This window comes from Nerophis lumbriciformis, linkage group LG29, assembly GCF_033978685.3.
Source record: "Nerophis lumbriciformis linkage group LG29, RoL_Nlum_v2.1, whole genome shotgun sequence".
In the NCBI taxonomy this organism is placed as follows: Eukaryota; Metazoa; Chordata; class Actinopteri; order Syngnathiformes; family Syngnathidae; genus Nerophis; species Nerophis lumbriciformis.
This window is the reverse complement of record NC_084576.2, coordinates 33595001-33608470: the sequence shown is the minus strand read 5'-3', so window position 1 is coordinate 33608470 and position 13470 is coordinate 33595001. Positions and strand designations below refer to the sequence as shown.

The 13470-nt window shown below is 34.9% G+C and overlaps 1 protein-coding gene across 4 annotated transcripts in view; it reads left to right on the top strand.

Moving 5' to 3' along the window:
- enah (ENAH actin regulator) overlaps window positions 1-13470 on the top strand; it is a 165088-nt gene that overhangs the window by 96297 nt on the left and 55321 nt on the right. For all 4 annotated transcript variants that reach the window (XM_061924464.1, XM_061924462.1, XM_061924461.2 and 1 more), the window contains exon 4: window positions 2788-2860. In XM_061924464.1, coding sequence (XP_061780448.1) covers window positions 2788-2860 — 73 coding nt within the window. The remainder of the gene's footprint in view (window positions 1-2787; window positions 2861-13470) is intronic.

Sequence of the window (13470 nt, the reverse complement as noted above, 5' to 3'; positions counted from 1 at the left end):
AAGACTCATAATTATGCAGTAACATATTGTGTCATTTATACACCTATTATTTTGTACACTTTATGAGGGACAAACTGTAAAAATGTATTATTAATCTACTGTTAATATCTGCTTATTTTCTGTTTGAACATGTTCTATCTACACTTCTGTTCAAATGTAATAATCACTTATTCTTCTCTTCTTTGATACTTGACATTAGTTTTGGATGATACCACACATTTAGGTATGGATGTGATACCAAGTAGTTACAGGATCATACATTGGTCATATTCAAAGTCCTCATGTGTAAACATAATGTAAACCGGTACTTTTCAACCAGAGTATAGTACCGTTTTTGATTCATCAGTACCGTGATACTATACTAGTACTCTAACCCTGATACATTGTAATACATGTTGAACATTTCAGATGAAATGTACAGTAGGAACATTCACATCATTGATATTCACAAGTTGTCATCAGGATGTGGTCTGGCATCACAAACTCTAGGGTTATACACACAGGGTTGAATACTAACTATGGTACATGGTAGGATGAAACATGGTACATGGTAGGATGGTATATGGTAGGATGGTATATGGTACATGGTAGGATAGTACATGGTAGGATGAAACATGGTACATGGTAGGATGGTATATGGTAGGATGGTATATGGTACATGGTAGGATGAAACATGGTACATGGTAGGATGGTACATGGTAGGATGGTATATGGTACATGGTAGGATGGTATATGGTAGGATGGTATATGGTACATGGTAGGATGAAACATGGTACATGGTTGGATGGTATATGGTACATGGTAGGATGGTACATGGTAGGATGGTATATGTAGGATGGTGTATTGTACATGGTAGGATGGTATATGGTACATGGTAGGATGAAACACAGTACATGGTAATATGGTGCATGGTAGGATGGTATATGGTACATGGTAGGATGAAACATGGTACATGGTAGGATGGTATATGGTACATGGTAGGATGGTATATGGTACATGGTAGGATGAAACATGGTACATGGTAGGATGGTATATGTAGGATGGTGTATGGTACATGGTAGGATGGTATATGGTACATGGTAGGATGAAACATGGTACATGGTAGGATGGTACATGGTAGGATGGTATATGGTACATGGTAGGATGGTATATGGTACATGGTAGGATGAAACATGGTACATGGTAGGATGGTACATGGTAGGATGGTATATGGTACATGGTAGGATGGTATATTGTACATGGTAGGATGAAACATGGTACATGGTTGCATGGTATATGGTAGGATGAAACATGGTACATGGTAGGATGGTATACGGTACATGGTAGGATGGTACATGGTAGGATGAAACATGGTACATGGTAGGATGTATACGGTACATGGTAGGATGGTACATGGTACATGGTAGGATGGTATATGGTACATGGTAGGATGAAACATGGTACATGGTAGGATGGTATATTGTACATGGTAGGATGAAACATGGTACATGGTTGCATGGTATATGGTAGGATGAAACATGGTACATGGTAGGATGGTATACGGTACATGGTAGGATGGTACATGGTAGGATGAAACATGGTACATGGTAGGATGTATACGGTACATGGTAGGATGGTACATGGTAGGATGGTATATGGTACATGGTAGGATGAAACATGGTACATGGTAGGATGGTATATGGTACATGGTAGGATGGTATATTGTACATGGTAGGATGAAACAAGGTACATGGTTGCATGGTATATGGTAGGATGAAACATGGTACATGGTTGGATGGTATATGGTACATGGTAGGATGAAACATGGTACATGGTAGGATGGTATACGGTACATGGTAGGATGGTACATGGTACATGGTACGATGGTATATGGTACATGGTAGGATGAAACATGGTACATGGTTGGGTGGTATATGGTAGGATGGTACATGGGAGGATGGTATATGGTACATGGTAGGATGGTATATGGTACATGGTAGGATGGTATATGGTACATGGTAGGATGGTACATGTTATGATGGTACCTTAGGATAAATCCTTAGGATAAAACCTTAAGATACAACCTTAGGATACAACTTTAGGATAAAACCTTAGGATACAACCTCAGGATTAAACCTTAGGATTAAACCTTAGGATACAACCTTAGGTTAAAACCTTAGGATACAAGTTTAGGATAAAAGGTTGCATTTTATTTGTTGTTGTGGTAGAATTCAGGTTTATACTGCCATGCTTTTATTTTGAAGCTAACTCTGCACTAAACAGGAAGTCATTGTGGGCATGTTTTAATGTTGTTACCACTGTGTTACATGGCCTGTTCTAACACGGGCAGAACGTGGCTTGAGCATCGTCTTGCTGAAATAAGCAGGGGCGTCCATGATAAGCAACATATGTTGCTCCAAAAGCTGTATGTACCTTTCAGCATTAATGGTGCCTCCATCTTAGACGAGCTCGGGCCCGGCGAAGCGTTTCTGGGTGTTGTTGATAAACGGCTTTGCATAGTAGAGTTTTAACTTGCACTTACAGACGTAGCGACCAACTGTAGTTACTGACAGTGGTTTTCTGAAGTGTTCCTGAGCCCATGTGGTGATATCCTTTACACACTGATGTGGCTTTTTGATGCAGTAATGTTGGTTTTCGGCCTTGCCGCTTACGTGCAGCGATTTCTCCAGATTCTCTGTATTCCCTGCTCCAGCTGGTTGATGTGATGCAATGTTGTAAGGCGTGTGGGAATCAAACCATGGCCAAAATTTAAATAAAGTGTCCTATCTCGTGTGTTTCCACCAACAGGTCCTACATTGCCGAGGCAGGCCCCCCATGTTCAGAATGGTCCCACAGCCGAGGAAATGGACGTTCAAAAAAGGTAACCGTCGACATTCTTTCCTTTTCCTTGTTTTCCATATTAACTCCCACCCGAATGTTTGTCATTTCCACCAAGAAGACAGGAAATGACTGAGGGTTGGTGTGGTATGAGATGTGTGCATACCTAAATCACTACAAGACGGTGACGTGTCTCACTAGTCATGCATTCTTCGGGGTTGAGTCAACTCTTCGACTCGTTTTTGCGAGATATTCGGCCAGGAAGTAGAAAGTATGTTGCTCTCAATGTGCTCATTGTGTCCTTTTTCTGTCTGTTTCTTAACAAGTAGACACACACACACATTTTTGTATTTCTTACCTTCTTGAGACCTCCGAAAAATGCCTACCTCTTTAGGACCAACCTTTCTCTAGATATATAAATATTTGTATATACAACATTAATAATATATACATACTATGCACATATAAAAAAGCTTGTTGTGAAAAATTTGTTGGAATTTCACAAGAAAAAGGTCACAATTTCACAAGAAAAACTTAGAATTTTGGCAGCGTTATAATAAAAGTCGTCATTTTACTCAACGCAAGTCGAAATTTTACAAGAAAAACTGAACATTTGTGCAATATTATGATAAAAGTTGGAATTTTACTCAATGACAGTCGCAATTTTACAAGAAAAAGCTTCACATTTTGGGAATTTTATGAAAAGAGTCGTCATTTTACTCGACAAAAGTCACAATTTTATCAGAAAACTTTAAAATGTTGGCAATATTATAACAATAATCGGAATTTTTGCTTGGCAAAACTATGACAAAAGTCATAATTTTACTAAAAAAAAAAATTCACAATTTTACAAGGACAAAAAAAATTGGCAATGTTATGATAAAAGTCAGAATTTTATATGACAAATGTCACCATTTTGCATTAAAAAGTAATAATTTTACATAAAAAGTAATAATTTTACAAGAAATTATTGCAATATTACAGAAACAGAAAGAATATAAGAAATTGTTCCCAATTTTATAAGAAAAAAGTCGACACATTGTGAGGAAAAAGACTGCTTTTAGCTAATTGTTTTATTTATTTATTTATTTTAAATTTAGAAAAGAATAGAAAGTACTTCATCTATCCCTGGGGGGAATTCAGATGTTCAAATGTTGGCAATGTTATAATAAAAATCGGAATTTTACTTGGCAAACTTCTGACAAAAAGTCGTAATTTTACTCAAAAAATGTCACTATTTTACAAGAACAAAAATTGGCAATATTGTGATAAAAGTCGTAATTTTACTCAAAAAATGTCACTATTTTACAAGAACAACAAAAATTGGCAATATTGTGATAAAAGTCTGAATTTTATGTAACAAAATGTCACCATTTTGCATAAAGAAGTAATCATTTTACGAGAAATTATTGCAATATTACAGAAACAGAAAGAATATGAGAAATTGTTCCCAATTTTATAAGAAAAACGTCGACACATTGTGAGAAAAAGACTGCTTTTAGTTCATTTTTTATTCTTTTATTACTTGAAGTTATTACAGTATGTCTCTATATACATATTTTTTTCAATAAATTTTGGCCTAAGGGGGCTCATTTCAATTTCTTACACACACTTGTTATTTCATATGTTGACCAGAGGGGGAGCACTTTTAAAAGCGACACACAGTCAATTTGAAAAATCCCTCCTTTTTGGGACCATCCTCATTTTGACCAGCAGGGGTGCAAATGAGACATTGTCTATTAGATGCAATGTTATTGGGACCATGATTTATGTCATCACTTGTTCACACCTCCTCATATGGAAGACACTTTTCCTTCTTCGTGTCTCAAGAAGGGTAGAAATACAAGAACACACACACACACACACACACTCACACACTTGTATTTCTTAACTTCTTGAGACCTGAGAAAAATGCCTCCCTCTTTAGGACCAGCCTTTCTAGATATATAAAGAAGTGTATTTACAACATTAATAATATATACATACTATACAAATATAAAAAAAACCTTGTTGTGAAAAATGAGTTGGAATTTCACAAGAAAAAGGTCACAATTTCACAAGAAAAACTTAGAATGTTGGCAGCGTTATAATAAAAGTCGTCATTTTACTCAACGCAAGTCCAAATTTTACAAGAAAAACTGAACATTTGTGCAATTTTATGATAAAAGTTGGAATTTTACTCAATGACAGTCGCAATTTTACAAGAAAAAGCTTAACATTTTGGGAATTTTATGAAAAGAGTCGTCATTTTACTCGACAAGTCACAATTTTATAAGAAAACTTTAAAATGTTGGCAATATTATAACAATAATCGGAATTTTTGCCTGGCAAAACTATGACAAAAGTTATATAATTTTACTAAAAAAAAAAATTCACAATTTTACAAGGACAAAAAAAATTGGCAATATTATGATAAAAGTCAGAATTTTATATGACAAATGTCACCATTTTGCATTAAAAAGTAATAATTTTACATAAAAAGTAATAATTTTACAAGAAATGATTGCAATATTACAGAAACAGAAAGAATATAAGAAATTGTTCCCAATTTTATAAGAAAAAAGTCGACACATTGTGAGGAAAAAAAAATGCTTTTAGTTCATTGTTTTATTTATTTATTTATTTTAAATTTAGAATAGAATAGAAAGTACTTTATTGATCCCTGGGGGAAATTCAGCACCACAGTTCACTCACAATAGACAATAAACACTTAGGTATTTTTTTACAAGTGAATAATATAAATACAGTCTATTATACAGCATTATTCACATGTGAATAACATAAATACAGTCTGTTATACAGCATTATTCACATTTGAATAATATAAATACAGTCTATTATACAGCATTATTCACATGTGAATAATATAAATACAGTCTATTATACAGCATTATTCACATGTGAATAATATAAATACAGTCTATTATACAGCATTATTCACATGTGATTAATATAAATACAGTCTATTATACAGCATTATTCACATGTGAATAATATAAATACAGTCTATTGTACAGCATTATTCACATGTGAATAATATAAATACAGTCTATTATACAGCATTATTCACATGTGAATAACATAAATACAGTCTATTATACAGCATTATTCACATGTGAATAATATAAATGCAGTCTATTATACAGCATTATTCACATGTGAATAATATAAATACAGTCTATTATACAGCATTATTCACATGTGAATAATATAAATACAGTCTATTATAATGTAAATACAGTCTATCATACAGCATTATTCACATGTGAATAATTTAAATACAGTCTATTATACAGCATTATTCACATGTGAATAATATAAATACAGTCTATTATACAGCATTATTCACATGTGAATAATATAAATACAGTCTATTATAATATAAATACAGTCTATCATACAGCATTATTCACATGTGAAAAATTTAAATACAGTCTATTATACAGCATTATTCACATGTGAATAATATAAATACAGTCTATTATACAGCATTATTCACATGTGAATAACATAAATACAGTCTATTATACAGCATTATTCACATGTGAATAACATAAATACAGTCTATTATACGGCATTATTCACATGTGAATAATATAAATACAGTCTATTATACAGCATTATTCACATGTGAATAATTTAAATACAGTCTATTATACAGCATTATTCACATGCGAATAATATAAATACAGTCTATTATACAGCATTATTCACATGTGAATAACATAAATACAGTCTATTATACAGCATTATTCACATGTGAATAACATAAATACAGTCTATTATACAGCATTATTCACATGTGAATAACATAAATACAGTCTATTATACAACATTATTCACATGTGAATAACATAAATACAGTCTATTATACAACATTATTCACATGTGAATAACATAAATACAGTCTATTATACAGCATTATTCACATGTGAATAATATAAATACAGTCTATTATACAGCATTATTCACATGTGAATAACATAAATACAGTCTATTATACAGCATTATTCACATGTGAATAACATAAATACAGTCTATTATACAGCATTATTCACATGTGAATAACATAAATACAGTCTATTATACAGCATTATTCACATGTGAATAATATAAATGCAGTCTATTATACAGCATTATTCACATGTGAATAATATAAATACAGTCTATTATACAGCATTATTCACATGTGAATAATATAAATACAGTCTATTATAATGTAAATACAGTCTATCATACAGCATTATTCACATGTGAATAATTTAAATACAGTCTATTATACAGCATTATTCACATGTGAATAATATAAATACAGTCTATTATACAGCATTATTCACATGTGAATAATATAAATACAGTCTATTATAATATAAATACAGTCTATCATACAGCATTATTCACATGTGAATAATTTAAATACAGTCTATTATACAGCATTATTCACATGTGAATAATATAAATACAGTCTATTATACAGCATTATTCACATGTGAATAACATAAATACAGTCTATTATACAGCATTATTCACATGTGAATAACATAAATACAGTCTATTATACAGCATTATTCACATGTGAATAACATAAATATAGTCTATTATACAGCATTATTCACATGTGAATAACATAAATATAGTCTATTATACAGCATTATTCACATGTGAATAATATAAATACAGTCTATTATACAGCATTATTCACATGTGAATAATATAAATACAGTCTATTATACAGCATTATTCACATGTGAATAATATAAATACAGTCTATTATAATATAAATACAGTCTATTATACAGCATTATTCACATGTGAATAATATAAATACAGTCTATTATAATATAAATACAGTCTATTATACAGCATTATTCACATGTGAATAATATAAATACAGTCTATTATACAGCATTATTCACATGTGAATAACATAAATACAGTCTATTATACAGCATTATTCACATGTGAATAATATAAATACAGTCTATTATACAGCATTATTCACATGTGAATAACATAAATACAGTCTATTATACAGCATTATTCACATGTGAATAATATTAAGTCTATAATACAGCATTATTCACATGTGAATAACATAAATACAGTCTATTATACAGCATTATTCACATGTGAATAATATAAATAGTCTATTATACAGCATTATTCACATGTGAATAACATAAATACAGTCTATTATACAGCATTATTCACATGTGAATAACATAAATACAGTCTATTATACAGCAATATTCACATGTGAATAATATAAATACAGTTTATTATACAGCATTATTCACATGTGAATAATATAAATACAGTCTATTATACAGCATTATTCACATGTGAATAACATAAATACAGTCTATTATACAGCATTAGTTACATGTGAATAATATAAATACAGTCATTATACAGCATTATTCACATGTGAATAATATAAATACAGTCTATTATTAAGCATTATTCACATGTGAATAATATTAAGTCTAATATACAGCATTATTCACATGTGAATAATATTAAGTCTAATATACAGCATTATTCACATGTGAATAACATAAATACAGTCTATTATACAGCATTATTCACATGTGAATAACATAAATACAGTCTATTATACAGCATTATTCACATGTGAATAATATTAATACAGTCTATTATACAGCATTATTCACATGTGAATAATATAAATACAGTCTATTATACAGCATCATTCACATGTGAATAATATAAATACAGTCTATTATAATATAAATACAGTCTATTATACAGCATTATTCACATGTGAATAACATAAATACAGTCTATTATACAGCATTATTCACATGTGAATAATATAAATACAGTCTATTATACAGCATTATTCACATGTGAATAACATAAATATAGTCTATTATACAGCATTATTCACATGTGAATAACATAAATACAGTCTATTATACAGCATTATTCACATGTGAAAAACATAAATACAGTCTATTATACAGCATTATTCACATGTGAATAATATAAATACAGTCTATTATAATATGAATACAGTCTATTATACAGCATTATTCACATGTGAATAATTTAAATACAGTCTATTATACAGCATTATTCACATGTGAATAATATAAATACAGTCTATTATACAGCATTATTCACATGTGAATAATATAAATACAGTCTATTATACAGCATTATTCACATGTGAATAACATAAATACAGTCTATTATACAGCATTATTCACATGTGAATAACATAAATACAGTCTATTATACAGCATTATTCACATGTGAATAATATAAATACAGTCTATTATACAGCATTATTCACATGTGAATAACATAAATACAGTCTATTATACAGCATTATTCACATGTGAATAACATAAATACAGTCTATTATACAGCATTATTCACATGTGAATAACATAAATACAGTCTATTATACAGCATTATTCACATGTGAATAACATAAATACAGTCTATTATACAGCATTCTTCACATGTGAATAATATAAATACAGTCTATTATACAGCATTATTCACATGGGAATAATATAAATACAGTCTATTATACAGCATTATTCACATATGAATAATATAAATACAGTCTATTATACAGCATTATTCACATGGGAATAACATAAATACAGTCTATTATACGGCATTATTCACATGTGAATAATATAAATAGTCTATTATACAGCATTATTCACATGTGAATAATATAAATGCAGTCTATTATAATATAAATACAGTCTATTATACAGCATTATTCACATGTGAATAACATAAATACAGTCTATTATACAGCATTATTCACATGTGAATAATATAAATACAGTCTATTATACAGCATTATTCACATGTGAATAATATAAATACAGTCTATTATACAGCATTATTCACATGTGAATAATATAAATACAGTCTATTATAATATAAATACAGTCTATTATACAGCACTATTCACATGTGAATAACATAAATACAGTCTATTATACAGCATTATTCACATGTGAATAATATTAATACAGTCTATTATACAGCATTATTCACATGTGAATAATATAAATACAGTCTATTATACAGCATTATTCACATGTGAATAATATAAATACAGTCTATTATACAGCATTATTCACATGTGAATAATAAGAATAATATATATATATAATATGTTTACTTCAATTTATTACAATATGTCTCAAGAAGGTAAGAAATGCAAGAATGTGTGTGTGTGTGTGTGTGTGTGTGTGTGTGTGTGTGTGTGTGTGTGTGTGTGTGTGTGTGTGTGTGTGTGTGTGTGTGTGTGTGTGTGTGTGTGTGTGTGTGTGTGTGTGTGCGCGTGCATTAATGAATGGCTGACAGTGGAAAGATGGAGCCACATGCATAGGGGTGCTACCCTCGGATTAAAAAGACATGAGGCGTAAATAATAGACGTAGCTATAAATAGCAGCGCAGCACGTGGGAGTGTGTCGGAGACGCGGTGAGAAAATGTGTTGAATGAAGAGAAGAAGAAAGCAGTCAACACACACACACTGCTTTAACTACAAGGTGTTTGCTTTGGGCTCTGGCAACATGTGGAGGATTGTGTTGTCGGGTCACGACCTTATAGTGTTGATACACCACTGGACCATGGACCGGAACATGGCCATATGGTCCATCTGCACTAATGTCCAATCAGCTGACTTCTCCTGCCTCTGTGAGCAAACCCAGACCAGCTGGTCCACAGACTGGGCCAGACTTCAGTGTCTCAGAAGGTTGCCGAGGTAGTTAAAAAGCTCCTCGGTGGCAAGGCCCCGGGGGTGGATGAGATCCGCCCGGAGTTCCTTAAGGCTCTGGATGTTGTGGGGCTGTCTTGGTTGACAAGACTCTGCAGCATCGCGTGGACATCGGGGGCGGTACCTCTGGATTGGCAGACCGGGTGGTGGTTCCTCTCTTTAAGAAGGGGAACCGGAGGATGTGTTCCAACTATCGTGGGATCACACTCCTCAGCCTTCCCGGTAAGGTCTATTCAGGTGTACTGGAGAGGAGGCTACGCCGGATAGTCGAACCTCGGATTCAGGAGGAACAGTGTGGGTTTCCTCCTGGTCGTGGAACTGTGGACCAGCTCTATACTCTCGGCAGGGTCCTTGAGGGTGCATGGGAGTTTGCCCAACCAGTCTACATGTGCTTTGTGGACTTGGAGAAGGCATTCGACCGTGTACCCCGGGAAGTCCTGTGGGGAGTGCTCAGAGAGTATGGGGTAACGGACTGTCTGATTGTGGCAGTTCGCTCCCTGTATGATCAGTGCCAGAGCTAGGTCCGCATTGCCGGCAGTAAGTCGGACACGTTTCCAGTGAGGGTTGGACTCCGCCAAGGCTGCCCTTTGTCACCCATTCTGTTCTGAACTTTTATGGACAGAATTTCTAGGCGCAGTCAAGGCGTTGAGGGGATCTGGTTTGGTGGCTGCAGGATTAGGTCTCTGCTATTTGCAGATGATGTGGTCCTGATGGCTTCCTCCGGCCAAGATCTTCAGCTCTCACTGGATCGGTTCGCAGCCGAGTGTGAAGCGACTGGGATGGGAATCAGCACCTCCAAGTCCGAGTCCATGGTTCTCTCCCGGAAAAGGGTGGAGTGCCATCTCCGGGTTGGGGAGGAGATCTTGCCCCAAGTGGAGGAGTTCAAGTACCTCGGAGTCTTGTTCACGAGTGAGGGAAGAGTGGATGGTGAGATCGACAGGCGGATCGGTGCGGCGTCTTCAGTAATGCGGACGCTGTATCGATCCTTTGTGGTGAAGAAGGAGCTGAGCCGGAAGGCAAAGCTCTCGATTTACCGGTCGATCTACGTTCCCATCCTCACCTATGGTCATGAGCTTTGGGTCATGACCGAAAGGACAAGATCACGGGTACAAGCGGCCGAAATGAGTTTCCTCCGCCGAGTGGCGGGGCTCTCCCTTAGAGATAGGGTGAGAAGCTCTGCCATCCGGGGGGAGCTCAAAGTAAAGCCGCTGCTCCTCCACATGGAGAGGAGCCAGATGAGGTGGTTCGGGCATCTGGTCAGGATGCCACCCGAACGCCTCCCTAGGGAGGTGTTTAGGGCACGTCCGACCGGTAGGAGGCCTCGGGGAAGACCCAGGACACGTTGGGAAGACTATGTCTCCCGGCTGGCCTGGGAACGCCTCGGGATCCCCCGGGAGGAGCTGGACGAAGTGGCTGGGGAGAGGGAAGTCTGGGCTTCCCTGCTTAGGCTGCTGCCCCCGCGACCCGACCTCGGATAAGCGGAAGAAGATGGATGGATGGATGGATATTTGGATTTCGACCAACAAAGTTAGATAATAAAATATTTCTTGCAATATTGGACACTATTTTTTGTCCCTGTCAAACTAGAAAAAAAACAACCTAATACCTTTTAGATCTGGCACTAAACACACCAATAAGATTGTTTATAGATGTGCAATAAAACTCCTCATAGGAAGTTGTTGTAAGTATGTGACATAATTCAGTGCACATTCATAAACATATCAAATATTGTTGTAAAGAAGAGATAAACATGTAGTCTACATGTACATGTATACGTAGGCTTCTTGGCCACCCACGCTACCTTGGCAACCGTTTCCTGGGCAACTCTTGTCAGGGGGCAAGTGAGACGGCAGTTGAAACGCTGATGTTGTTCCACCACTTTGTACCAAAACAGAGACATAACTTAGAAGTAGATTGTAGCGGAACAGAGACATGACTTTGAAGTAGATTGTAGCGGAACAGAGACATAACTTAGAAGTGGATTGTAGCGGAACAGAGACATAACTTAGAAGTAGATTGTAGCGGAACAGAGACATAACTTAGAAGTGGATTGTAGCGGAACAGAGACATAACTTAGAAGTAGATTGTAGCGGAACAGAGACATAACTTAGAAGTAGATTGTAGCGGAACAGAGACATAACTTAGAAGTAGATTGTAGCGGAACAGAGACATAACTTAGAAGTGGATTGTAGCGGAACAGAGACATAACTTAGAAGTAGATTGTAGCGGAACAGAGACATAACTTAGAAGTGGATTGTAGCGGAACAGAGACATAACTTAGAAGTAGATTGTAGCGGAACAGCGACATAACTTAGAAGTAGATTGTAGCGGAACAGAGACATAACTTAGAAGTAGATTGTAGCGGAACAGAGACATAACTTAGAAGTAGATTGTAGCGGAACAGAGACATAACTTAGAAGTGGATTGTAGCGGAACAGAGACATAACTTAGAAGTAGATTGTAGCGGAACAGAGACATAACTTAGAAGTAGATTGTAGCGGAACAGAGACATAACTTAGAAGTGGATTGTAGCGGAACAGAGACATAACTTAGAAGTAGATTGTAGCGGAACAGAGACATAACTTAGAAGTGGATTGTAGTGGAACAGAGACATAACTTAGAAGTGGATTGTAGCGGAACAGAGACATAACTTAGAAGTGGATTGTAGCGGAACAGAGACATGACTTAGAAGTAGATTGTAGCGAAACAGAGACATAACTTAGAAGTGGATTGTAGCGGAAAAGAGACATAACTTAGAAGTGGATTGTAGCGGAACAGAGACATAACTTAGAAGTGGATTGTAGCGGAACAGAGACATAACTTAGAAGTAGATTGTAGCGGAACAGAGACATAACTTAGAAGTGGGTTGTAGCGGAACAGA